At 36.5% G+C, this 26,339-nt stretch overlaps 6 protein-coding genes across 9 annotated transcripts; 3 read left to right on the forward strand and 3 right to left on the reverse strand.

The window, feature by feature from the left end:
• Positions 1-573: 573 nt before the first annotated feature.
• LOC125208189 (TPR repeat-containing thioredoxin TTL1-like) lies at positions 574-4,355 on the reverse strand. The gene is made up of 7 exons (XM_048107773.1): positions 3,310-4,355; positions 2,523-2,718; positions 2,232-2,416; positions 1,814-2,147; positions 1,533-1,737; positions 1,341-1,447; positions 574-1,264 (listed from the first exon to the last, which is right to left on the reverse strand). Exons 1-7 carry the CDS (start codon positions 4,182-4,184, stop codon positions 1,112-1,114), a joined length of 2,055 nt encoding a protein of 684 aa, XP_047963730.1. The 5' UTR covers positions 4,185-4,355; the 3' UTR covers positions 574-1,111.
• Positions 4,356-7,723: 3,368 nt separating this feature from the next.
• Positions 7,724-8,688, forward strand: LOC125204252. The gene is made up of 4 exons (XM_048102854.1): positions 7,724-7,753; positions 7,834-7,909; positions 8,185-8,488; positions 8,600-8,688. Exons 1-4 carry the CDS (start codon positions 7,736-7,738, stop codon positions 8,622-8,624), a joined length of 423 nt encoding a protein of 140 aa, XP_047958811.1. The 5' UTR covers positions 7,724-7,735; the 3' UTR covers positions 8,625-8,688.
• Positions 8,689-10,505: 1,817 nt separating this feature from the next.
• Positions 10,506-12,560, reverse strand: LOC125203658 (ATG8-interacting protein 1-like). Of its 3 annotated transcripts, XM_048102055.1 has the most exons (5): positions 12,475-12,560; positions 11,454-11,863; positions 11,025-11,308; positions 10,896-10,933; positions 10,506-10,787 (listed from the first exon to the last, which is right to left on the reverse strand). In XM_048102055.1, the coding sequence occupies exons 2-4, from the start codon at positions 11,842-11,844 to the stop codon at positions 10,916-10,918; spliced, it is 693 nt and encodes a 230-aa protein (XP_047958012.1). In that variant the 5' UTR covers positions 11,845-11,863; positions 12,475-12,560; the 3' UTR covers positions 10,506-10,787; positions 10,896-10,915. The 3 variants fall into 3 exon arrangements, with proteins under 3 accessions (XP_047958012.1, XP_047958011.1, XP_047958013.1); XM_048102054.1 differs by lacking the exon at positions 10,896-10,933; XM_048102056.1 differs by lacking the exons at positions 10,896-10,933; positions 12,475-12,560 and having other exon boundaries at positions 11,025-11,322; positions 11,470-11,863.
• Positions 12,561-15,970: 3,410 nt separating this feature from the next.
• On the forward strand, positions 15,971-19,173 carry LOC125207805. The gene is made up of 7 exons (XM_048107304.1): positions 15,971-16,043; positions 16,680-16,838; positions 17,058-17,519; positions 17,718-18,168; positions 18,294-18,410; positions 18,513-18,670; positions 18,772-19,173. The coding sequence occupies exons 2-7, from the start codon at positions 16,722-16,724 to the stop codon at positions 18,973-18,975; spliced, it is 1,509 nt and encodes a 502-aa protein (XP_047963261.1). The 5' UTR covers positions 15,971-16,043; positions 16,680-16,721; the 3' UTR covers positions 18,976-19,173.
• A 52-nt stretch (positions 19,174-19,225) lies between these two features.
• On the reverse strand, positions 19,226-21,140 carry LOC125207806 (protein trichome birefringence-like 31). The gene is made up of 5 exons (XM_048107305.1): positions 20,731-21,140; positions 20,461-20,635; positions 20,047-20,246; positions 19,817-19,963; positions 19,226-19,742 (listed from the first exon to the last, which is right to left on the reverse strand). Exons 1-5 carry the CDS (start codon positions 21,111-21,113, stop codon positions 19,382-19,384), a joined length of 1,266 nt encoding a protein of 421 aa, XP_047963262.1. The 5' UTR covers positions 21,114-21,140; the 3' UTR covers positions 19,226-19,381.
• A 1,245-nt stretch (positions 21,141-22,385) lies between these two features.
• Positions 22,386-25,744, forward strand: LOC125203418 (tRNA dimethylallyltransferase 9). Of its 2 annotated transcripts, XM_048101754.1 has the most exons (11): positions 22,386-22,643; positions 22,742-22,795; positions 23,198-23,240; positions 23,930-24,038; positions 24,142-24,340; positions 24,423-24,645; positions 24,749-24,840; positions 24,923-25,017; positions 25,106-25,181; positions 25,261-25,400; positions 25,509-25,744. In XM_048101754.1, the coding sequence occupies exons 1-11, from the start codon at positions 22,398-22,400 to the stop codon at positions 25,591-25,593; spliced, it is 1,362 nt and encodes a 453-aa protein (XP_047957711.1). In that variant the 5' UTR covers positions 22,386-22,397; the 3' UTR covers positions 25,594-25,744. The 2 variants fall into 2 exon arrangements, with proteins under 2 accessions (XP_047957711.1, XP_047957712.1); XM_048101755.1 differs by lacking the exon at positions 25,509-25,744 and having other exon boundaries at positions 25,237-25,369.
• Positions 25,745-26,339: the final 595 nt, after the last annotated feature.

Below are 26,339 nucleotides of genomic sequence, written 5' to 3' on the forward strand. Positions count from 1 at the left end.
TTACTGTCTTTCTACGCTAATGACAATCTTCTTCACTGGGTCCGACTCTCTCTTTGTAGTACTTTTAAAAAAGGGATATATATCTAAGTTGATTATTTATATGTGAACATTTTAATTAGAACCAAAATACCATGAGTGAATGGTGATTTTTCAGGAAAATATTGAAAAAATAGGAAGTCTATTGTAGGGCAATTATCCCAATCAACATTTATGGGAGCAGCAGCATATGTCAGCAGGAATTCATTGCATTACTACCCCAAATATTAAATAAAAAGTGATATCCCCACACATCTCTCTCAAAACACCTAATTTCTATCAATTTTATTTTCATCTTTTTCTTTCATTGACTTATTATTTCTCTCTGTACAAGATGGGATTTATTATATTATTATCATTTGTGGGGACTATTTGGAAGTTAGCAAATATTTATTGCTCACATGTGATTTTGGGCAAAACCCTTATGCCAAGGGATTAGAGCTTTGACTCACCTTCCCAAGCCTATAATTAACCAATAGAATACAACTTGTTTACACAAATGTGAGAGTTGAAAGAGAGTTAACATTGAAGAAACACTGGAATAAATAGGGATATGTATAAATATGAAGGTGTTTACATAGTCTACAATGGTAAAATACACTGAAATGATAAAAAAAAAATGTAGAATATATTTGTTATTGATTAAATGATTGAGAAAGAAACATCAATATCAATGACCTCATCCTTCTTTCACTAGCCCAATACCTCCAATTTTGTGTATATTTCATCATCACATATGTACATGTACACATCCTTATCTAAAACCCATGCCAAACAATCCCTCTCTCTAAACTTCAACTAAAGGCAAAATAATTGTACACAACCTTCACTACCCTTTTCTCCAATGCACATTTACTAGGACAAGGCTTTGCTCTAAATAGAAATGGTAAAGATAAAAAGATCTCAAGAAAATATATGAATGAGAAGTGGAGAAAGGCGAAGACGATGATGGAATCGGACGAAAGAATGAATTTTTACGCCAAAAAAGCAACGGCTACTACTCTATGGCTTTTGGCCATCCTATCCCCAAAGACAACACAATGTGTAGGTATATCAAATTTTCAAGAATCATCTTTTATATGTTGTAATGCCTCACCGATGACTCCAAGACCTCGGGGCTCGGGCAGATCACTTCCTTCACTCGCGTGCCCCTTTTGTAGATCTTGAACGTTGGCACGATTCTGACGTTCTCAGCATGAGCAATTGAAGGGCTCTCTTCAATGTCCACCTTCAGTTGTAAGGTGTAAGGTGTAAGAATATCGGAACGAGCACAATCACAGAAAGAAATCAGAAATCCGACTGACCTTGAGAAAATTGATAGACGGATATCTGGCACATAATGTGTCCAGAAACGGAGATATCTGCTTACATTCTGTGCTGGAGCCCGTATTGAAATGGACCACGGATGCACCTGCATTTCCTAGCTTTGATGATTCACTGCTATGACAATGGAAAGTGTACGAGTTCAGGGCACGGACAGACGATGGCACACTTACCAGGTGATGAAACAGCAGCTCGGAACTGCTCAAGACCTGAAACAGACTCCACTTCCCCACCAAATTTCATGTTATGTACCTCTTCTCCCCGTGACTTCTTCAAAGCAACATGTGCGTGGAACAGTGATTCCGCAACCTCTTTGTCGTCTGGGAGTTCCCGTCTCAACACTTCATAATCTCTTACAGCTTCACTCCACCGCTCGAGCTGCGAGTAATGTTTGCAACGTTTATTAAAACCTTGAAATCGAATAGTATTAGAAATAGGCAAAGAGACACCATACCTTGCGGTTTGAGGCAGCCCTTCGAAGCAGAGCTTTGATGTAACTGGGTTGGATACGGAGGGCTTGATTACAATCATCGACTGAGTGTTCCCACATGCCAAGCTTAAACCAACAAGCCGCTCTATTGCAGTAGAGAACAGAATTTGAAGGATCATGTCTGAGGCCTTCCCCATAAGCTGAGCAGGCCTCGGTGAACCTTTCTGATTTGAATAAATCATTTCCACGAGCACGAGCACGTCCCACCAACCTCACACTGCTAAGTAGAACTGCTATTTCAACGTTACGAGGATCTATCTGTCCAGCCTTCTCAATGGCTGTTACAGCGTCTTCAAACCTGCAGACATTTTATGATTAATCTCATACTTCGAACATTAATCTTTTGTATCTGATGGAGCTGTGCAAAACTTTCCAAACTCACCTTCCCTTAGCCAACTCAATTTGGGATCTTACGAAATACAGGTATGCTTCGAAAAGCATCCCGAATATCTTTGACTGGGAATGGAGATGGGTAGAAGGAGCAGAATTATAGATGCTTGGCGACGCCAAAAATGCATCATCTAGTTGATGGAGTTTCAACAGAGCTTCTGCCCTACACGCGCAAAGCTGCAAATTCCGATTTAACCAGTTCAATCGCAGCAATCAATCTTAGCTCTGTAGTCTATACTAAGACAAAAAAAATCGAACTTTAGTAAACAAAATAGGTGCACACCTGAGGTGAAGAATCAGCTCCAGATGCAATGGCAGCTTCGACTTCCCTCAACGTACTTCTCCAATCGCCACCTCTTCGTGCAGCAGTGCACTTGCTCATGTGCTTCTCTACAGACTGTAACTTCTGCACCTCAGCAGAATCTGGTTGGTGCCCACTAAAACAAATATGTTTCCTCGCATTCTCAATATGACCTAAGCTGCGATTCTTTCAAGGAATTAGATAGCTGACGGTATAATGCACGACAAACAAACAAAAAATTCTAAAGCAGGAGGCCAAAGTAGCATTCATAAAGATGAATACACACGCACACGCATGAAATAGTCCTAAGATGAGTATACCTAACAACAAGAACTCCGAGAGACTCGGGATTAAAATTGGATAATTTGCATTGCAATGGGCCTAAATGTGGCTCAAGAACAGACGCCAACGGAGAGAGTCCTCCGTAGTGTATGATTAAGAAGGACGAAAAGGTACACTCATAAAAGTTAAAGATGCAGTGAAGAAGAGGGCAACTAGTGAGAGTGACTTAACCACAAGAAAACAAACAGTTAAAACAATCTTGCCATGGAAGCTGAGCTCAACCAGATCTAACAGAACCATGAACAAGCTAATGCTGATTAATCCAAACACAGACTAAAATCACAGCTCATGATACCAATTCAAAACCCATCAAGGCAACTATACAAATCGGTATAATCCTAAAACAAATCCACAAAAAAGGAAATCAAGATTCAAACTTTAACACAAAAAAGGAAATCAAGATTCAAACTTTACTCTACGAACTCACCTAAGAAGCAGAGATCCCAAGCGGTGGTGAGCCCTCACATAACCCGGATCCAACCCAATGGCATGCTCACACTCCCTCGCCGCCTCCACCAGCCGCCGCAGCCCCATCAGCGCCGCCGCCCGGTTAAAGTGGTAGGCAGCATTCCCCGGCGACAAAGCGATGGCCTTGTCATAAAGGCTCAAAGCCTCCGCGAAATTACCCTTCCTGTAGCTCTCATTCCCCATCCTCTTCACCTCCTCGGGATCACTCCCGCCGCTGACCGCAGCCCTCTTCGCCGGCTCACCGCCCACCATCAGCCCCCTCGAGAAAACCGGCGGGGAGGCGTCCAGCGCCGGTTTAGCCGCTAGGCCGCCCCGCATTATGCTCCCGTGGCCGTAATTCACCGAACCGGACCCCAAAACGTCGGTTTTCGAAGACCGGCTCGACATCCCGGTTTTCGAAATCCGACCGGAGGGGCAAATGTTGCCGGTGGGAAGCACATTTGAGGCCGGCGAGGTCAGCGAACCGGCCGAATCGGAGCGGGTGTGGGCCGGTTTAGAGCTCCGGTTCGCGGAAGGGGAGCTCTCGACGGAAAGCTCGCCGGAATGGCTGTTAGTGTTAGGGTTTGAATCGGATTTTGGGGGCGGATTCGGGTTGAATCCGGATGAATTCCGGCCCGAGACGGATCCGGAGGAGCTGGAGCTGCTGCTGGTGGCGGTGGTGGTGGTGAGCCGGGTTCGGAGGGGGGAGACCGGCGAGGCGAGATCAAGTTCGCGGAAGTCCGGCTTGTTGACGTCATCGGCGGCGGCGCAATCGGCGGCGGAGTAGGAGAGGGTGTTTCGGAGGCGATCGGAGAGGGATTGGAGCCCTAATTCCGGTTTGATTTTGGCGGACATTTTATTTGGGGGCGGTTTTCGAAGTCCTTTTTTTTCCCCTGTGAGTCTTTGGGATTATCGTCGGCAATGTGAAGTGAGGGAGCGATGGTAGAGAGAGAAAGGGGGGGTTTTGAAGAGAGAGAGAGGGGAAAGGGGAAATGCGTGGGGATCTCGTGATTTTAAAAGGGTGAAGCAAAGAATGAATGTGAATGCTGGAGAGAGAAAACCAACTTTTTTTTTTTTTGTTCAGAGAGGAAAAAAAAAACAGTGGGTTTTACAGAGAAAGGGATGACGAAGGAACAGAAAATAACTTTTTTATTTTATTTCTAATATTTTAATTGAAATAATTATTCATTTAAATAATGAGATTCATAATATTGAACCAATCATAATAGTGTTGATTAATGGTTATGTATCTAAAATTAAATTGTAAAAATTATTTTAGTTAGATGAGATAGATTATGATTTATTATCGTATAATTATTTATTTAAAACTAAATTAGTTTAATCTGATGAATTAAATATAATGCATATTCAATCATTTTCAAATTGAACTAGCTTATGTATTCTTTTTATTTGCTATATTCCAATTTCTTTTTTGGGTTTTATAATTGGAATAATTATAAAATCTTATCAAATCTTTGTCCCACATCGGCTTGGTGATGATCCTAGCTTCTCTATATAAGTGTGGATAACCCTCCCCTTTATGAGGCCTTTTAAGGGGTGAGTGGTTCATTTCTAATATGGTATCAGAGCAGGGCTCAAGTCGATGATGGTTTATCTCTTTATCTATTCTCTTGCCTACCCACGTGATGGAAGTCCGATATGTCATTCCAACCCACACGTGAGGATGCGGCCTTTTAAGGGGTGAGTGACCCATTTCTAATAACAATTTTGCATCAATTTGGTATACTATGCTTATGGTAGTTATAGTAATAGGGTATGAGGACAAAATTTAAACAAAATTGATACTCATTCTGTCCCAAGATAAGCGACTCACATTTCTTTTCGGGACGTCCCAAGATAAGTGAGTCATTTTCTTTTTTAGCATTATCTCTCTTACTTTTTCTCTCTACTTTTTTTTTATCATAAATGATTAATATTCGCAATCAAAATGGACAATTATTGAGAAATGGAGTACAAATTAGTAATACTAATAGGTAGAGTGAGTATGAAGGTTAATGTATAACCTTTCACTACAAAGTAAGAGTATTTATTTTTCTTTGTTAAGAGGCATCTTCATAATCCTTGTTTTCAAAGGGAGAGTTGGTAGAAATGTTAGTGCACTTCTCTCTTTCTTAAGTGTTTGAAGGAGAACTTTTAAAACATACACAAATTCTTTTATAAAATATGTAAAAAAAAATAATTTAAGTCATCCTTAAATTCGCACCGACTCATTGGAGTCATCTTTGTAGTTGAAAGTCAAAATTGCTGTGGATTATGCGGATTGCATCGTCGGATAGTAGAATAAATCGGTAGTAATTATATCAGTTAAATCATAACACACGTTTGCATTAAATATAAAAACGTGGCATCACTATACATGAAACAAATTTTCCAGTTCTTGCATTACTATTAACCAATTTTCATGTGAAATCATAAAATTTAATCTCTACTCACATTGAAACTTTAGTGATTTTATCATTTATACTTCAATCTTTACGAAGATTGTTTAGAATTAAAATATGAAGTGAACCGTTCATATTCTCAAAATAAAATAAAATAAAAAGTAATTGTAATTTTCTGTTTAATTAGATTGGGATAATGTTGTAATAAGTGCAAACATAATTGAGGATTAACAAATAATCATGGACCAAATAAATTAATGCCATCCTTCCTCAATTAATAACGATAGAGGGGCTTACCGTTTCAGCACTATTGAATTTTCAACTGTCATCAAATTTTCTCTAAAAAAGAAAAAAAAAGTACCCTCTTTTGAATTGATTTCTATAAAAAAAATGATTTCTTTTGCATTATTTGTACACTGCATATTTTTTATTAGTAAATTTTTTGATCTTAATTTTCCTAGGGAGATATATAATGTATTTTGTATGAAAGTGGAATTGGAGGCTAATATTCGAAATCTGAATTGTATTTAATGTATGAATTTTTATAAAATTAAATATTTCTAACTTAATATATATATATAGGAGGACACTATAGTGGCACCATATATATATAATTTAAATTGTTTTTATTTTTTCGGAAGGTTTGAATTTAGTTATAAAAATTGATTTTCGAATATACATTGTGTTGTGTATATTTGATCTTAAATTTTCAATTTTCATAGTATATGATTTGACATAATATTAGGATAAAATTGAAATAGATACCAAATTTCTAGAAAGAATAACTTATACTAGTAAAAATGAAGGATTTCTATACTCAAGAAACCACAATTGCATCATGAATATTGTGATCGAATATTCTGCAAATGGATATAGCTAGTACTCCATATGATTTGATATAATCTTAGGATAAAATTACTTGATATTCCATATATATAAGTTACTTGATATTCCGATCTTCAATTACTTGATACTCCATATGATTTGATAAAATCTTAGGATAAAATTACTTGATATTCCGATCTTCAATTTTTAATAATATGAATTATATATAATTTCAAATTACTTCAGTATCAAGTAATTATGATTCTAGAAAGAATGACTTATTAAAAAGAAGACCAAATATACCAAAATGAATATTCTGAATATTGTGCGAGTGGATATCGTATATAATTTTTTTTTGGTTTGACCACAAGTGTACCGAATCCATCTTCGGCGGAATCCGACTAATCCTGCTCGACTGGGTTTGCGGATTAAGGCCGAAAGTCTTCCAGCGGGTGGTGGGATTTGAACCCGTGACCTCAAGGTCACCACAACTCCGGATATCGTATATAATTTGATACAATCTCAGGATAAAGTTACTTAATATTCCTAATTTATAATTATATAGTATAATATATAATTTCTAAATTGAATTAATATCAAACAATTACGATTCTAGAATGATTTGATACAATCTTAGGATAATGTTACTTAATATTTCTAATTTATAAGTTCTGATCTTCAATTTTTAATACCATGACTTGAATTGTACTATATATAATTTGGAATTAATTCAATATTGAATAATTACGAAAAAAATTAATTTTGAGCAAACAAACAAAACTCCAAATTCCAATTAAATACATTTCCACTGCCATATTGTAGGCCCACTGGACACTGTATAAAATCAAGAAAAACTGTATTCATTTTTTCTATTTAAATATGTGTACCATTTTTTATCCTCACAAGATATACTAATAGTACTATTATTTCATCCGATTTGTTATCTTTAAATATTATGTCATCCGATTTTGTAATATCTTTAACATTTTTGTCATCACCGTAATAATAACTACCTAAAATAAAAAACTTTTCCATATTGTACACAATTTTTAAGTCGGTAACCGAATATTTGCCATTATTATAAAATTTAGCACTCTTATAACTTTTCTGTGAGTCTATAAATTCAGTCACAAACACCATTAAAAAATCACTATTCGACGACTAATTTGGAGGAAAACAATGGATTATGCTGAAGTGGTAATTTAGCCAATCGTTCTATTTTTTTGGTTTTTGTTAGAGTGTTTATATGAAATTTTTGGTAAATGTTTTTCTTGTAGAATTGTGTTTTCAAGGTGAATGGTAATTGCCAGTGTTGCAAAATGATGACAACAGAGCTACTTGGTTCAGTTTGTGGTAATACTTTTTAATACACTATACTAAATTATTTTATTTATTTTAGGGTTTATTACTTTCATTTCTTGTTCTACGTATGAGAAATAGTTGGATCCTAATATCCCTAACTTCATATGTCAATAAAAGAAATAGTGGAAAAATATATACTTTTACATTTTTCCCATTAATCTCATATACTTTCACCTCATTTTCACACAAATTTATGATAATATTATCTGAATATTTGTGATTGAAAGAAACATATATCAATATGATTTATTTATTTTATGTGATAGGAACCTACAATTTTGATATCAATGCTGAGGAAGGGTTGGCTAGATTGCAAGCAATAGTTGAACCTAATTATTTTATGAAAGCGTTGTCTAGAACCGGGCCTCATGCCGAGCCGAAATATGTGAAGATTAACCATCCCAGGGCCCGCCAGAGCCACTATTATGACTACGATATGTACAACAATGGGTACTCTAGCTATAGTCGGGCTCTGCCCGATTACTCTTATAATTACATGACGGAACCTGTATATCCATACTATCCCAGTTCAATCACATATTATCCCATGTCTGGCCTACCACGACCAAGGTACGTTGCATCCTATCCACCTTAAACGCTAAGACCCTTCTTATATGATGAAATTGATACATATTGTGTGTATTTCTAATGTTTCTTACTCATTATGTTTTCACATTGTAGGAGACGTGGACCGTTTCAGTATTAGAGAATGCTGTGATCGCGTGTGATATTTTTGATATTAGAATTTCAATTTGAATTAAGTGCTCTAGTGACTTTTCAAGCATTTAAGGTTTATGAATGTTGTTTTTGAGACTATGATTGTGAACCTTATCAACTATTTCTCGTAGTTGTGTTTTTTCCATTAATATACTTGTTTATTTATCGTGATTGACTAGTGTATTGCCATTCTATTTTGACTAAAATATGTTAACAGTGGAAGAAATAGATAATGCCAAATATAATTGTAATATGGATGGTGTAGAATAATATGGCATATGATTTGTTCAATAATTATGTAAGATGGTCCACTTTATTTTAATCCATAATCCGCCCCCACCTTCCATGTGTAAGTTTGTTTCTTCTTTTTCAGCTAAGTTTATTCTCTTAAATCCATTCCAACTATAAACTAGTAGATAATATGATCTTAATTATTCATTAAAGCATATTTGATATGATAAATGAAATTAATCAAATCTTATAGATTCTGTTCCAAAATCAATTAGTACTAAAATAATTCACTATTTCATCAACTTAATCCATTTGTATGTCAATTGATTTAATTAATAACAATATTTGTAGATAATATTGTAGGGAGTTTGAAAGCTACAAGTGGAAGTGGCATGTGGGAATGAAGCAATGCAACTAATAATGCCTTGAAATCTCCAACATAATACTGTTTAAGTGTACGGATTTATATTAAAGTATTGAAGTTTTGCAGACCCAATAATCATGGCTTCAGAGTCCACCATGTTTGTGCACATGAGAGTGTGTGTGTGTGAAGTGAACACACAATTTTATAAGTATGTTTTGCTGTTTAATTTATTATTCAAACTTGTTATGTTTGGGTGAAAATATGAAACCTTGCATGATTGAAACTTTTTCATAAGCTGAATAGATGAAATACCGACTTTCTTTCTTTTATTTCTGATGTTTTCTGTCAAAAGTCCAGTTAGCATACAACTTTTAAAATAAATGAACTAGATATATAAAATTGGGCCTCTTTATTAGTTGTGGCTTGTGGGAGTATATAGTTAGATTTTTAATAAATGCCTTTAATAATTAAAAACAAAGTTTTTGGGGTATAACGAAGTATACACCCTTTGTCCTTAAAAAATAGAAAATATTTTAGACACAAATTTTAATGCATAATTAGTAAATTAGAAGAGATAGAACTAAAAAATGATTATAGTATTATTAGTGGAGAATGAAACTTATCTTATTAGAGAGAGAAAAATTTTCTTAACCAGAATTGATCTATTTGTAAGAGACGTACCAAAATGACAAATATGGTCTATTTTTAAGAGGATGGAGGGAGTCGAATTTTGCAAACTTCACTTATTTATAATTGAGTCGTGCTCTAATCTCCTTGAATTAGGAGAAATATAGCATGTTTATTGCTCAACTTATCAACTATGCATTTGCTTCATTCAATTTAACTTTGTCCAACCTTCTAATTTATAGTAATAATTTCAAACGGGTCATAATTAAACAATTTCTCAGGATTTAGGACATATTACAAGACATAAGCCGAACTCAAACCAAGTGGGTCGTGACCCAGTCCATTTGACAACTCTAAACATAGACCTCTGTGTAAGATATAAACTAGTGAAACGTTAAATTCCAACGGCAAAAAAAAAAAACACCACCGAAATCCCCAATACGGCTACAGCTTGTTAAGACGCTACAATGTATCATGAGCTCACGACTTCAAACCTCAGTCCGACTTCACTGACTAGAGTAGTATGACATATAAAAGGCCTATATCACACAATAAACATAGATGCCCATGAAGCCCAACAGAAGAAGCAGAGACTACAGCCATATAAAATAAATCAAAGAGAGGGATGGTGAATAAGTGATTGTCAAGTAACTCTAACACCAAAGTTTGATTATCAATAAAACCCCATATCATGATGGCAGTATGACAATGAAAATATGAACAAGCTTAGTTGAGAGACATACAGATCAAATTTGTACAACTTGCATATGACATGCATTAGAACTCTTTCCAGTTTCCCCCCTAATAAAACATTTCGTCATCATCTCAGCGTTCTGATGAGGCGCTCCCTCTAACAAGTGAACCACGTCGGTGGCCACCAATTGCCATTTCTTTAAGGCGGGATATGGGAGCAAGCAACCTGCTCATCCTCTGCACATGAAGCACAAACAAATCAAGTCATTTAACACAGGCATACAAAACTAGATTGTCAGTATCATATATTGCTTCGATGGGTATTTTAAAAGGGATTCCAATCACCTTCAAAAGCATTGGTCTAGCTAAAGAGTATAAGCTGCCTAACATAGAATAAGGATGACAAATTACAGCCAAATTCCAGCATATAAACATCGAAGAGACACTAAAGTGTATCTAATTAAGAGGGAATACCTCATCATTAATATCAAACTGCCACCTTAGGCGCAAAACCTGCCATCTCTCGTGCTGCCACTGGTGACCGATTATTACAAGTCCCATAACAGCTGCGGCCAGGAAAATAGACCAGACCGTATTTGCTTCTTTTGCATGAGCATACACTGAAAAGGCATGTCTTTTCCACCAAGCTTCACAAGGAAGGTCAGCATCATCGTATTTGTCCCCCTCAATGGGCTTCTGGAAATTTGGAAAGTCGGGATCCACATAACAATCAAGAGGTTCAACAGAATCATCAATTCCTGCACCGCCCCCACTATTATTGGATAAGCCCATGGTCGATTCACTATTAAACGAACTAAAATCTAAAGGGGTGTAAACACTCCGTGCTTTGTCAAAGACCTAATCTTTTCCAAGATTTGCTCCACTGAGAGATGGTGATGTTACCTTTTTCATTAAGTACCTGAATTCCAGGAAGCTCTTCAGCCATGAGTCCTTCAATACTTGCACTGCCTTCATCCTTGGCATCTGATTTAGCTCTATCTTCTTCACCCAACTGAGAAACATCATCTTGTCCGCCCTTTTCACTGTCCGATTCACTGAATTCAGGTTCAATCGGCAAATTTTCATGCTGACTCGGAGGAAAAACAAAGTGGCCAGACATAAACATGGCATCTGAAGTTTCACCCTCATGCTTATCGAACTCTGTTACGCTATCTTGCCTCGAGCCGACCGGTTCGGGTCCAGGAGCAGCAGCATATGCTGAAGCAGAGAGTGATACAACTTCCCACTCATTTCCCCTTGGACCAGTCTCCTTCTCTTCCTCATTGTCAGCCATTTACAGGAATGGTTCCTACCTACAGAATCAAATAGTGTAAAAATAGTAGTTCCAAAACAATGGCATGAACCATATTGCTCAATTGATTTCCGTTTACATGAAGCTGACAAGACAGAGCCCCAAAATTCAAGCATAAGATTGTTCATTTTTCAGCTTGCTAGCTAGTTGAATAAAAAATTCTATCAATTAACCCCAAAATTAAAGCATAAGATTGTTCATTTTTCAGCTTGCTAGCTAGTTGAATAAAAAATTCTATCAATTAACCCCAAAATCAGGAAGTAACGCGCTGGAAAAAAACATTTTCCCCCAAATCTAATCCCAGCATAGCCTACAACCACTCAATTGCATCGCAAGCACAGCACGCTATCACAGCTAGCAAAAAAATTCAAGCAGATAGCATATTCATACAAGTGATAAACCAGATCAGGATATGAGATTCCATACAGAATATCATAAGAACATCAAAATCGATCGATTGGAGATCCGTAATTGATTAAATGAATCCGATCAAACAGAAGAAAATTCGGGAACCGAGAAATCAAGTCAAACCATCAATTTGTCAATCAACCGGATCCATGATCATTATAACAACAAAGATAATCAACCATTAACATGGAAGAGATTACTTACTGAAAGTGGAGTGGAGATAACGATCGAACGGAACAAGAGAGGTGGAACGAGAAGATGTAGTCGGTAACCGTGATACGACATAAAATAATAGTATAAATAAATAAATGAATAAATCAGCACTCAACAAGGTACTTGCATATTTTGAAAGGAAATACTCCCTCCATTCACGAAAATTCGTCCCGGTTTGACCGGGCACGGGTTTTAAGAAATGTAATGGAAAGTGAGTTGAAAAAGTTAGTGGAGTGTGGGTCCTACTTTTAAAGTATTAGTTTTATAATAAACTGTGAGTAGGAATGGGTTAGTGGAATATGAGGTCCACTACTAAAAATGGTAAAAGTGAAATGAGATAAATTTTGGGGGACGGACGTAAATGGAAAACTGGGACAAATTTTCGTGGACGGAGGGAGTAATCCTTTTACAACGTCCGTCGATTTTTTTAAAAACCCGCTTCCCACTTCATATCTCATCGCATTCTCTGTAATAGAGCACTCGCGAGAGATAAAGAAGTCTATAAAAACCTTCGCACTATCTCTCAAATAGAGCACAAAACTTGAGTATATTTTCTTCAGAGAGATCGGAAGGTGATTCTTTTTTGCATAGGAATTGTTTTCTGTTTTGCAATCAAAAAAATCAAGACAATGGCTGAAAGCGGTGCTCTTGCTCAAAGGGCCACCATGTTCAATGATCTTCCTTTGGACTTGAGGAGCAATGTACTCTCAAGATTAGGGGTAAAAGAGGTTATGCGGTTAAAGTGTGTTAACCACCAATGGGGCGATATGATCGAGGAAAAAGATTTTGCAAAATTGCAATCTCGCAATGGTCTGACAGTGCATGAAGTGAAATAATCGCACTTGCTGAGATTTACAGAATTAGGCATTCATCCGAACCAACCCGAGCCACTAGCTTATGATCAACCCACCCCTTCATGGACGCGTGTGACGGCCTAATATGTTTAGCCAATCCTTCGTCAACGAATAAAATAATAATCTGGAATCCCGAATCCCGCTACGAAGATGTACAAGATTCTGCCAGATTCGACGGCTCTAGTCTCAACTGGGTTCGTGTACGGACGAAGAGAGATGCTCTCCCTTGGATTTGGCTGCACATGTCAATAACGATATCAAGGTAGTCCGACTTTTATGTTTGAGGAATACGACTGTAGTTGAGGTATACTCTTCGAAATCAGATTCTCAGGAGACAATTTGGGAGTTGAACTTTCATAACTCCCATAGCTTGGCATATATCTCGGGTATGGTGCCTGCGCCCCTTACGAGAAATGGTGACTAGAACTTCGGATATATCAACGTGCATGGATTCTTTCTGACTTATGTCCGCATCCTCACTAGTAATTTACACATAATTTAGTTTAATGGAAATATTTGAGAAGATAATTGACGAAATATATGACAAATGATTTATGAGATGTTGGTGGTGTATGTAAACTAAGAAACACTCTACTTTTCAACTTCTAAAACTTGTACAAGATTATACAATTTACTCATATTTATAAGCATTCCTTACTTATTCTAAAATTCTCTTATCTATTCTTTTATAGTATAAATATATAGATTTTTCTCTATAAAAATTGAATATATTTTATCTATAAAAGTCTAGATATTTTTATTAGATAATATCTATATTATAGAGAATTCTATAGGCAAACATAGGGCTGACTAAATATACCGTAATACCGAAATACCGCACTTATCGTACCGAAAAAATACCGAAGATACCGAATTTGCGGTATACCACAAGTTGCAGTATGGTATGATACCATACCGATAGATTTCGGTACGGTAAAGGTATAGATTTTCCTATATCGCGGTATACCGCAATATACCGCATTTACGATATTTGCTAAAAAATCGATATATATGTTATATTTAAAATTTATATAAAAAGTAGTTAATATGTTAAAATCCCTAACCTTACTTTCATATTTTAGTTCAACCGTCCCCAACCCCAAGCACACACACTCAGAGATGCAAATCAAATCATTTGTATATATTTGATTGTAGTGTAGTTTTAATCTTTTGGACATTATTTAAATAAGTGAAATTTTTTTTTAAATATTTGGCTATAATAGAATTTTTTGGGAATGAAACACAAGTATTACGGTATGCCATACCTTATTTTGGTATACCATACTCGGTATGTCATACTTTATTTCGGTATACCGTAAAAGTACGGTATACCGCAATACGGTATGGTATACCGCATAGACGGTATGGTAACGGTATCGGAAATAATCATACCGAATTTTCGGTATATTCGGTATACCGCAAATTCGGTAAGGTATAGGTATGACATTTTCTCATACCGCAATTTACGGTACGGTATGCGGTATGCCATTCTCGGTGCGGTATACCGTACCGTGCCCACCCTAGGCAAACACTTAAGGTGACAACTATATATTCGACTTCAATGTCAATATAATACATGTAGAATGACAATATAAGCAATGAGTTAACATTCTTAAAGCACTGTATTGACATTCTCAAAGCATTGTGTTGATATTTTTGAAACACTATATTGACATTTTCATCCAAAACCCTAATTTAGAGTTTTTTTTATCTTTTTTGATTTTATTAATAAAAAGGAAAATTACACGTGACAAATTGTAGACCACACGTTTTCTAAAATCCTATGGCCTTAAATTAGTTGTAGTTAACAATTAAATGATGAGTTAACAATTGATCACTTCCCTCTCTCTATATATATACTTGTTAAAACAGGAGAGTGATCAATTGCTAACTCAACTTTTAATTGCTAACTACAACAACTAATTTAAAATCATAAAATGCGTAGAGATCTAGTGGTCTATAAATTGACATGTGTAATTTCTTTTTATTATTATTTAAATTTTGAAATGTTAAAAACTATCAAAATTAGAGTTTTTAGTCAAAATGTCAATATAATGTATCAGGAATATCAATACGATTCATTAAATATGTCAACACAATTTAACATTGACATTTTATGATACATAAAACTGATACTTAAAAAATACAAATGTTAAAATAAAAAAAATTCAAATTTTGACATCTCGAGATATGCAAGTGAGATATCGTTAGAATCTTTATAAAATTATCTTTAATTTGATGTATGTTTTGTAAAAAAATAATTTAAATTAAGATAGCTATACTCATTTAAAGTTTTGAGATTTTTTTAAAAGTTAATTACAATTAATTTTTTTTAAATTGACCTTAATACATTTATTGACGTTTTTACGTTAATCGTATTGACATTCCAAAATTGATGATCAAGACCCTTAATTTAAATATTTAATTTATTTAATTATAGTTAGCAATATAACAATCCCATGCTAAAACAAATCAATTTTTTCTTAATTAAAAATGAGTAGATCACTTCATATCCGTACATATCTAAGATACAAGTAAATAAGTTCCTAAATCATGTTAAATCCCATTAAAAACTCACATTAAATTCACTATAAATATATGAAAACCAAATTAATAGTAGTGCGACTACAACACCTCTCTAAGTCTCTACCCGCACCAGCACGTGCGAAGGCTTCCGCCACCGGCGCCGCCGGTTATCCACCGCCGGTGAGACTTCTTCCTCTTTTCTCGTCTCTTCTTTCTCTTAATCACACCTCGCTCTGTCGGATAGCAGGAATTATGATGAAATTGATGTTGATCACTGCGTGTTTGCGTGTGACAGAATTGTGACTGAATTTTCGGCTCTTAGGTTTGGATTCTGGTACAAAACAGCTATTGGAATAGTACAATGGGGGAAAGACTGAATTTTGAGTTGTGAACTAGCTTTATGATCGACAGAATTGTTGAGTTTTTTTAAATAAATATCGTTTTTTTTTGGAGTTTTTTTCGGTGGTGGTTTCAATGGCTTGGCTCAGTTGTGTGCATTTAAATGTCTTGTTTAATCGTCTAGGTTTTAAGTAGTATTTTATAGCTTTGCGTGACACAGTTTTCAGTTGTAATTTGTGAGCTGTGTTTATCGCCTTCTGCTTTTCCATGAACTTGTTGTGTGCCTGAATGGTTAAATTGGAAATTGAATCATTTTGGAGAGACAATTTCAGCATATTTCATGCTGGTTAGGTGTTTGTTGTAGCGTTGTCGCCAAAAGTTAGCTTTTTGATTGTTTATTGATGGCTAGAGCTGAATTTTGGAATGAAATTCGTTCTATTTGATGAAGAATTTGTGCTTATATATGAGTGCTTGCAGGTTCAATCCTCGTTCAACTTGTTTGCATTGTATTGTAGGTTTATGGTGGAGCCAGGGAACATTGTGCCGATGGACTTCAAGAGTAATCGTTGGGCTGGGAACATTTTCGACCAGTTGGAGCACGTGTTTCGTACGGATATGGATGAATTGGTAAACAAGGTAGTGCATCTTCTATTTCGTTTTTGCCATGGCACGTTTCTGTCGGAATGAGTAGTGTTTTGATGCAAAGAAAATATCACTTAACGTTGTGTGGCTATGTTATGTCTATTACTATATTATAGACTTCTTTTTGCTTCTTTTCTAAAGAAGTCAGTGATTCAGTCATTCATCAATAAGTGCGATTCAGAAATTGAGCTGTATGTTGCTCCTCTTGAACAGGATACTTTGAAATTTTTCGAGAACAAGGTGCAAAGTGTAGGCATGTCTGTCAAAAGACTTTACTCTGGTGTAGTGCAAGACATATTTCCACTCTCTGGGGACACTGCAGAGCCCGAGCAACAATTGGCTGCTGGTGAACAAGTTGATGTGCAGGATGGTGTGTTAATTTCTAGGACTGGAGCAACTTCCACTTGGGCTGATGAAATGCAACTGGCAAATAATCATGTCTCCGATTATGACAAGGTGCGAATCTCTCAGCTGGCTGATGTCCCGGAGGCACAAAATAAGAGAGAACAAGGGAATGGCATGGTCCCAGATAGCGAAGACAGTATTACTGCAGAAAAGAATGTTACAGATGGTGGCGTTTTTTCATCAGAGTTTGATGAGGACGTATTTCCTTTGCTTGCATTTTCAGCCCATGAAGAGGAAAGAAGGGATTTGAACCAGCAAAAAGGAGATGAGGTATTCTCAGACAGCACAATACCTCGTTTTGATTCTCCGACCGCTGCTTGGTTCTGTAAAAGCAAGTCGGTTGAGGATCAATATTTAGATCCAAACGGGAGTTTATCTTCTGCACCTGCACCTGTTTTGACTGAAGATAATTGTTCGCTGATGGATTCACCACTTCCTCTTGCTTGTGATGTTGATGACTATGTTCAGGAAAAATACATGGCTCTGTCTAAAAGCTGCTCTTCAGATGTAAATGGGAGTTTATATTCACCACCTGTACCTGTTTTGACTCAAGATTGTTCGCTGGCAGATTCACCACTTCCTCTTGCTTGTGATGTTGATGACGAGGTTCAGGAAAAATATATGGCTGTGTCTAATATCTGCTCTACTGAAGATGATAGTGTTGATTTATCGACCTCAGTTCAGTCATCTGAACGTGTGCTTTCATTTTTTTGCGATGAAAAAGAAGAAACTGTGGCTGTCATGTCTTCCGCCTATTGTACATCCCCATGTTCTTGTATGACTACAAAGTCTTCGTGCGCAGAGTTTTCTAAGGAGGCTGATGATGTCCTGCACTCTCGTAGTTCCAGAGTATCTGAATGTTGCACTCATGATATTTCTGCTGCATCTTCCACAAAGTCTCTAATGATGGAATCAAATGGTTGCTTTGTCTTAATCTCTTTTATCATCTTGTTTATTTTTTACTATGCTTGTTGTTATCTTTTTTATCCTTTTTCGTACTCGAAGATACATAGAAGTCTTAGAAACTAATGTTGGTTTTGGCAGATGACAACGCATTGCACGCCAATAGGTCAGAATTTTTGGATGGTTCATTTAAAATCTGCCATGAAGAACATTTCAAGAAACGCCATTCTGAAATTTTAATGTCTCCATCTGAATCTGGTAATTTCTGCGATACCTCTATCAACATTTACTTCTTCTATTAGTGAAATACGTTCTTCAACTATTCATACGGTTTATATTATATGCTTAATCATTTTGCAGAGTTTATGTATGGACTCGGTGCCCGAATTGGAGACCTTGATTTGGACAACGTCGACCTTTCCTCAAATGTAAAGCATGATGATGGAAGAAGTGTCGTTTTGTACAGCAATTTTCCCCAACCTAGCTCTTATAGAAGAAAAAATTTCAGTTATTATAAGGTAATATCTTTATGCTTTTACTTTTGTAATTATAAACAATCTTAACCAGATAAATTGCATATGGCATTTCCACACTGACATTAATATTGTTTTTTCCACAGAAATTAATACACGGTGCCTTTAATTCTCGAAAGAGGATAGCCAAGGAATACGAGCAGTTGGCAATAATGTATGGTGACATTGATGTGGAATCAAAGCAGCATTTTACGCAAAGTTCCGTGTCCTCATTTCTGAACACAGCTCTACATGCGGAGGGAACACAGTCGTCTCAGGAGATGAGTGAAAACGACTGGCAGCTGCTCTGAGTGTCACATTTCCATCGGTAACGCTGGAGGCCATTTCTTCAACCAGATATATATTTTTTCTATATTATCAAATTTTCATTAATTTAAAACTTCAGACCTCTTTGTTTTTGTTTTTTTGAGGAAAAAGCTAACAGCTGCTTTTGGCTAGTGTTTTTATGACAAATTGTTTCTTTTATTAAATTTCTACTAGTTCTTACATTTGAGAAGAATAAGGATACCTATATATACTTGCATTGTGTTGTGGTTGTGGTGAATCATAAAATTCTCACTGACATAGGCTGTGGATGTTTTTGATACTGATTACTTCTTGACAGTTCCTCGACCTATTCTCTGCCGGAGGCAGTGGTTTCCCGACGGACAAAAAAGGTGTCTCCTCTCATACATTACATCACATCATTCTAGCTAGTCATATTATGGATTGATCGCGATAATCTTGTAAAAGTAGCGCGTAGAAAATCTCGTTCCAAGTATCGGGCACTCCAGGTAAGCACCAATGTATGCAATCTGCATAATTCTTGGGATCGGATCTCTGTTCTTTCGTTAAGAGCTTTCCCTTTCTTTCCCCGAAAATCGAAGGATGGCCATCTTTTCTGTATTCGGACAACTGGGTGATGTTCAAAACAGTAACATTAACCTTTAATCTCCCGAGTACATCTTCCACGACCCCCATGATGTCAAGGTTCGAACCAGTCCCCCAGTACGGCCCTTCAATCGGGTGTGTCTCGCTGAAGCAGTTCCCGTCTGTCCCGGGCTTCCATTCCCAACTCCTGCACACGAAAATTTGACACAATGGCTGTATTCATACGCTGTCTTATAACATCTGATTATAAATTAGACTTACCATAAGTGTGTAGGTGACATTGTTGCGAAGAAGATCTTCTGGGTTTCGGGATTGATGCGCGAATCGACCCAGTTCGCCCACGTCTCCATTGCCAACCTATATGCCGTTGTCACGTCGTATTCTTGGACGTTGTCGAGAGATCCGTACCTGTAAAAGCATAATTGCTACTCGTAATGTTGAACCCAAAACTGCGTATAAATGAAGTCTAGTTCGCACGAGAATAATTTTACGTGGCATTGATCGTAGGTTTGTACATCCACCATATATAACTCTCGAAAATCAAAACATCGGCTCCTTCCCACTCCTTGCTATGCTTAGCTACGGAATCGAGCTTCACTAGTCGTTTCATCACGGTGTGGTTCGTTGCATGGTCTGATATCGACTCGATTAGGAAAGGCGCCCAGTAGTACTCGATGGATGCATTGAATTCCTAGTGTTGATTGGAAACAACCTGGTTAACAAATGCTTCATTGTATTGAAGCGTTAAATAGAAACTTTATTTGCACTATAATGTGTGTGCAATGGCAGATCCAGGTGAGGTCAGGTGGGTCAACCAACCCCATTGCCGGCCATTGTGTCTGACCTCACGAGTTTCATTTCCTGGATCAACCATTGTATGTGTTTGTGTGTGTGTGTGTGAGTACCTCGACTCTGAAAACTTTCCTCGGAGGTATGCGATGGAGGGATCTCGTTACAACTCGAGGAAGTGCAGAGTGTACTAAACAAATCATGGACTCAAACATGCCTCTTTGCACTGAATCTCCAACAAACATCAATCTTTTGTTTCTCAACATCTCCATTAACTTCATACCATCAAACCTAACATCATGATCATAGAGTGCATGTCAAGAAAAACATGCTACGTAAATTTTTTTGCAACGATGGGACAAAATCGAACATTTACCCGATATTACCTTGGCAAATCACACGCGTCAGGCTGCCACCTCCAGTTCTGATAAAAAGAATCGGATCTGCCATTCCTGACGCAAGTTGTCTGTTTCACCAGAAACGGGCAACTTTCTTCTCCATAGAGAGGAAAACTCTCATTATCCCGAATCCAGCTACCTTGGAACACATTGCACCCCTCCTCGATTTCCTCGTCCACGGATACATCGATCGGAACTGCAGTCGTATATCTGCGGCCAGTTGTCCACTCCAGCAGCATCGAGCTGCTCGGCCACATGCTGTAGCTGTTCCGGGAGCTATCTACAATGACTCGAGCTGCCCCGAGCGCGAGGACCGCCACGACGGAGAGGCGGAAGAGGAGGTGGATCCGTCGGTGGTGCAGTGTGGTCATGGTGGTTATGTTATGTGATATGTTTGGTTACTACATTGGTATATGTTTAAGGTTTAATGATTCAAGTGTATGCAACAACTGGTTGGTGAGGTTAGGCGTCGGGTAACACAAATGAGAAAACTAAGGTTGCTTACAATTTGTGCATGCTTACATTGTTTTATGGATTTATTAAAAAATATCGAGATTAAATAGATTGGACATCATATTATGGATTATTTTTTTTATATTTAATTTATATATTATTAGTTGAAAACTAAGCTTATGATTTCTTTCTAATTTAGCAATTAATGTGAATTAGGGATCATAAAAAAGTAAAGAGATTTAAAAAAAAAGTAAATTACCAAAACAAGTTCGATATAATTTTAGACTAGAGAGCACATAAAAAATAGTCAATTCAATTCAAGCTTAAATGTTACTACTATTAAACTTGGATTTGCTAACTTTGTTGTAGAATTTTTTATGAGTGAATATAGTGTGATGGTTCATCTTTCCGTCAATAAATTTCTTAATCTAGGACCACAATTTCAACCTTTTCAAAAAATAAAAAAAAAACCAATTTAATCGAAATAAAACCAATTCGTATTCCTCAATTTAATCGGGGTAGTTACTGCAAAAAGTTTCATCAATGTTTTAAATTAATACAAAAAGTTTTGAGTTCACAAATATCATACAAAAAGTTTAATTAGTGTTTCAAATTGATACATTCCGTCTAAATCATTTAACACCGTTAACTTTAATTAATTTTTTATACATTCTCTCTCTATGTTACCTAGTGGGGTATATACAATCTACATACAAAATGTTTCATCAATGTTTGAATTGAGTACAAAATGTTTTAAGTTAACATATATCATACAAAAAGTTTGATTAGTGCTGCGAAGTAGTACATTCCATCTAAAAATTACTAGCACTATTACTTTTTCTCCAAAATTGAGGCCTAAAAAACATGATATTATTTCTCTAAATAATACCTTATGCATTGCCATATGGGCATTTTATTAAGCAATGACTTCACATTTTACTTTCGGCTAATATTTGTAGCTAATTTAGAGTCGAAAGGATGAAAAATAAGAAAAAGTAACGATGTTAGTGATTTTTAGACGGAATGTACTAATTTGCAACACTAATCAAATTTTTTGTATGATACTATTTGTTAACTTAAAACTTACTCAATTGAAACATTGGAACATTTCGTACGTGAGGTGTAATTATCCCCGATTTAATCAGAATATAATTTTCTATAAATAGTAATTCAAAAAATTATCAATTCAGCTGTGTTCCGAAATGATAAGCCGTCTGAGAGTTGGCGGCGTACGGATGTGTTGCCTCCGCCTCCCTTCCCCGGCTGAGGCGCCGCCGCCATTCCGCATCTTCTGCGCTACAAGGTTCCTCGCCACTTCCTGCTCATTAAAAAGCAAGCGGCAGAAAGTAATTGTGATTTCTGGCCCCACCGGCGCCGGCAAAAGCAGGCTCGCCTTGGAGCTCGCAAAACGACTCAATGGAGAAATCATCAGCGCTGATTCCGTCCAGGTGAATGAATTTCTAGTATTCTGGTATAGAATTTCATTTGAGGAGTGTCAATTTTATTTCAATTTTGATTATTGAGAGAGTTTGTATTTCGATGGCAGGTGTATAAAGGGCTTGATATTGGTTCAGCAAAGCCCTCCTTGGAAGACAGAGAGGTATTCTCGAGTTTTGAATTTGTGTGTTTGGTAATGATGCAGAGCTACTGGCTTTCAATTTAAAGTTATAAATTGATTCTGTAATTGGTAATTTGGGGAAATTGGTTATGATAAGGTTTATTTCATATGTAGTTGCATTGGATCCTTGCATTGCTGTGATAAGGTTTGAAGTTTTGTGAAAATGAAAAAAAGGTGTGGTTGTGTTGTTGAAATGGTCTCTTTGTTTCTGATGGTTTTGCTTCATTGTGACTTTGTGAAGATAAAAATGATATTTTTTTGCTGATAAGTTGAAAGAATGTGCTTTAAGTGATTGTACTATTGCTCATATGCTTGAAGTTATGAGCACTGATTTATGTGTGGGAGTTGCTGAAGTAGTTACGTCAAGAATTTGAATTTTTCCAGGAAGTCCCACACCATTTGGTGGACATATTGCACCCATCTGAAGGTAATATTTGAAAGATTGCGTTGAAAGCTTATTCATTTTCTTATGCTGTAGCTATTTGGAGGTGAAATATGGCCCTGTGACATTATTTTGCGATTAGACTTGATCGTATAAGTAATAACTTGCTCCATAAAAGATCAGGAATCTAATTTACATGCTTGTGTGTCTTAAGTCGCTTATGCTATATTGTGTTGAGATATGAAAAGTGAATATATTAACTCTTTGCTCTTATTAACCTGAGGAAAGCAGTTCCTGGCAACATCACTGAGATATTGTTTGTGATATAGATATATAGTGCTATTGCGGTTATACAGTACGTCACGCTCACGTAGCGAAAACATTTTCATCAGTTTTTCCTTCTTTTTTTAAGCTGCGGGACCAGGATGGGGATTAAAAATCCTTCCTTTAAAGAATTTTTCGTTATCTTCTTTGTTGTTGGACTGTGAGATTGATTTCAAATCTGTTAAAACATGGAGTACTATATTTTGATGGTTTTATTGGTTCATTTGTAACTGTTTTACAATGCATCATTAATCAAGCATCTTTGGAATGAAAATCCATCAGTTCGAGTGCTACCACAAGCTAAAATAAGATTCAAATGTGGTTTCTATGCTTACATGGGCTTTCATTACTAAATTTTGTGGCTTTTAATGTTTGATGTATCTCATAAAAGAATTTTCTTGGTCTATCAGATTATTCTGTTGGAAAATTTTATGAGGATGCGAGGCAAAAAACAGAGGAAGTTCTTTTTAGAGGCCGTGTCCCAATTGTGACAGGCGGTACAGGGTTGTACTTACGGTGGTATGTTGCTTACGTTTAATTCATGGCTTTTTTTTTTTTTTTCTTTTGATCATTATAACATTGAAAAATGCATTCTTCTAAATTTTCATTACTGTTGTGTAAGGTTCATATATGGGAAACCGGATGTTCCACAAGCCTCACCTGAGATCACCTCGGAAGTGCATTCAGAACTTGCAGAATTTCAGAGGGATGGTCACTGGGATGCAGCTGTACAATTGGTTGTCAAAGCAGGCGATCCAGGTGTCGAGTCATTAGCAGCAAATGATTGGTATCGGTTGCGTCGCAGACTTGAAATTCTTAAGGTTGGTTGAGAATTAGAACATATCATCTTTTTATTCTGTTCTAAATAAACATCTGAATGCCATGATTGTTTTAATCATGCAGTCTAGTGGCACATCTCCATCAGCCTTTAAAGTACCCTATAATTCTTTCAAGGAGAAGTTGGAATCGAATGATGCAGAATCGTCTGACATACACTCTTCAAATAGTGAACCTCAAAAGAAAGACTCAAACGACCTGGACTATGATTTTGTTTGTTTCTTCCTTTCCACACAAAGGCTGGATCTTTACAGATCAATTGATTTCAGGTGTGAAGATATGCTTTTAGGTAAAGAGAAAGTTTATGGCGTCTTCTACATATATACACCTATGTAGGAAACTAGTCATATTTGCAAGAACTTACTGCTTTAAGTTGTCTTTTCCTATGCTAGATGATGGAATTTTATCGGAGTCAAAGTGGCTTCTTGATTTGGGCCTTATGCCTAATTCCAATTCTGCAAGTCGAGCAATTGGCTATAGACAAGTATGCTTCCAGTTCCATTTCTGAGGATCTTTGTCGTAAGGCCGGTGTTTGAGTTTGTTTTCCTTGTTTTTGAAATTCTTAGGCTATGGACTTTCTGCTAAGGGCCAGAGAACAACAGGGCTGGAGTTCTTCTAGAGAATTCTACAGATTTCTGTCTGAGTTTCAAAAAGCTTCTCGGTAAATTATTCCGATGAGTCATAGGAATGATAGAGAGTTATTTTTTAGTAACTTGAATAGTAAAATCGAGTTGGGTATAAAATTGCAGAAATTTTGCAAAGAGACAGTTGACATGGTTTCGGAACGAGCCCATCTACAGCTGGATTAATGCCTCAAGGCCCATGGTATGGAAAGAACATGTTTCGAGTCTATTGATTTTGACCGGCTGTGTTGTCATAGAATCTACCTTTATCTTGATTGCAGGAAGATGTGCTGAGATTCATATGTGACGCGTACGAAGACCAATCAGGGAACCTTAAAGTGCCTCAGTCGCTCTGCATGGAGAAGGACATGACGCATCCAAAGGAAGTCCGTCTACTTAAGGCTTATCGCACTCAAAATAGGTAGTCATTTCTCGCGTCTTTTATCTGCATTCTCATATAGATCTGTCAAGAATTAGAGTTCGATTCGTGCTATTCTACTGCTAAATTGAAATCTACGGCTTTGTGAAGGCTCTTCGTCTCGCCTGATGATTGTAGCAGCATTCTGGACTGGGTGAAGAGAACTCAAGGCGAACACACGATGTCTATTTGTTGAAATACACTGCTGCACACGCGGCCAGGTTTTCGTGTTTTCTCATTCGTAGAATCTGCTATTCTACTGCTAAAGATTCTTGTAAACCAGATGTAGCATAGAATGATCTACAGAATTGATGAATATACTGAAAAACTAGATGTATTTTGTCTCTTGATTAAATCCCAAAAATGAATTAATACCCAACAAATCATAACCCCCTCAATAGGGGAAAGATGCCATAAAGTCATATAAATACTCTTGACAAATTCAACATTTAGTTGGTTTAAACTTTTCAATAACGAGGTTGAGTTTTCGATCGACCACATAATTTAATAGTAGTAGAAATTTTTAATCTATTTATGTGCACAAAATGTAGTAATAGGTAAAATTAATAATAAGTGCTTTTGATTATTTTTTGCAAAACTAAATAGAAACTACGTGATAAAGTATGAGTTTAAGTACTGATGAAAAAGTAACCTAGTTCTTATTGTTAATGCACAAAATTAAATAATACTACTATGATATAAAACTAGAATAGAGTGGTAAAATAGTGGGTCAAGGGGCATGTATATATGTTAATTAATTTATAATGTTAAAGGTTTGTTTGTACCTAAAACTACATTAGGAGGTTCTTTGAACTTTAGAGTAAGCATTAGGGGTGTATTTAACAATTTTCCGTACATCGAGAATAAAATAATATATTTAATAATTAAAACACAAAATCACCATTTTAAACACAAATCTAACTTTAGAAAGCTCATTAATTT

This window comes from Salvia hispanica, chromosome 2 (genome assembly GCF_023119035.1).
Source record: "Salvia hispanica cultivar TCC Black 2014 chromosome 2, UniMelb_Shisp_WGS_1.0, whole genome shotgun sequence".
Classification (NCBI taxonomy): Eukaryota; Viridiplantae; Streptophyta; class Magnoliopsida; order Lamiales; family Lamiaceae; genus Salvia; species Salvia hispanica.

What these genes read in the sequence shown, in the direction of transcription:
- LOC125203418 (XM_048101754.1), top strand. Translation starts at nt 22,398, where the DNA reads ATGATAAGCCGTCTGAGAGTTGGCGGCGTACGGATGTGTTGCCTCCGC. An exon ending in GAGCAATTGGCTATAGACAA is followed by an intron (nt 24,841 to 24,922) that starts GTATGCTTCCAG and finishes TGAAATTCTTAG; the next exon opens with GCTATGGACTTTCTGCTAAG. An exon ending in GCTTATCGCACTCAAAATAG is followed by an intron (nt 25,401 to 25,508) that starts GTAGTCATTTCT and finishes GGCTTTGTGAAG; the next exon opens with GCTCTTCGTCTCGCCTGATG.
- LOC125207805 (XM_048107304.1), top strand. Translation starts at nt 16,722, where the DNA reads ATGGTGGAGCCAGGGAACATTGTGCCGATGGACTTCAAGAGTAATCGT. An exon ending in TGGATGAATTGGTAAACAAG is followed by an intron (nt 16,839 to 17,057) that starts GTAGTGCATCTT and finishes CCTCTTGAACAG; the next exon opens with GATACTTTGAAATTTTTCGA. An exon ending in AATGTCTCCATCTGAATCTG is followed by an intron (nt 18,411 to 18,512) that starts GTAATTTCTGCG and finishes ATCATTTTGCAG; the next exon opens with AGTTTATGTATGGACTCGGT.
- LOC125203658 (XM_048102054.1), bottom strand. Translation starts at nt 11,844, where the DNA reads ATGGCTGACAATGAGGAAGAGAAGGAGACTGGTCCAAGGGGAAATGAG. An exon ending in TCAGGTACTTAATGAAAAAG is followed by an intron (nt 11,309 to 11,453) that starts GTAACATCACCA and finishes GGGGCGGTGCAG; the next exon opens with GAATTGATGATTCTGTTGAA. An exon ending in AGTTTGATATTAATGATGAG is followed by an intron (nt 10,788 to 11,024) that starts GTATTCCCTCTT and finishes CTTCATGTGCAG; the next exon opens with AGGATGAGCAGGTTGCTTGC.
- LOC125204252 (XM_048102854.1), top strand. An exon ending in GCTACTTGGTTCAGTTTGTG is followed by an intron (nt 7,910 to 8,184) that starts GTAATACTTTTT and finishes TTTATGTGATAG; the next exon opens with GAACCTACAATTTTGATATC. An exon ending in TCTGGCCTACCACGACCAAG is followed by an intron (nt 8,489 to 8,599) that starts GTACGTTGCATC and finishes TTCACATTGTAG; the next exon opens with GAGACGTGGACCGTTTCAGT.
- LOC125207806 (XM_048107305.1), bottom strand. Translation starts at nt 21,113, where the DNA reads ATGACCACACTGCACCACCGACGGATCCACCTCCTCTTCCGCCTCTCC. An exon ending in GACGCGTGTGATTTGCCAAG is followed by an intron (nt 20,636 to 20,730) that starts GTAATATCGGGT and finishes TCATGATGTTAG; the next exon opens with GTTTGATGGTATGAAGTTAA. An exon ending in ATGTCACCTACACACTTATG is followed by an intron (nt 19,743 to 19,816) that starts GTAAGTCTAATT and finishes TTTCGTGTGCAG; the next exon opens with GAGTTGGGAATGGAAGCCCG.
- LOC125208189 (XM_048107773.1), bottom strand. Translation starts at nt 4,184, where the DNA reads ATGTCCGCCAAAATCAAACCGGAATTAGGGCTCCAATCCCTCTCCGAT. An exon ending in TTGGGATCTCTGCTTCTTAG is followed by an intron (nt 2,719 to 3,309) that starts GTGAGTTCGTAG and finishes AAAGAATCGCAG; the next exon opens with CTTAGGTCATATTGAGAATG. An exon ending in AGCTGCTGTTTCATCACCTG is followed by an intron (nt 1,448 to 1,532) that starts GTAAGTGTGCCA and finishes TAGGAAATGCAG; the next exon opens with GTGCATCCGTGGTCCATTTC.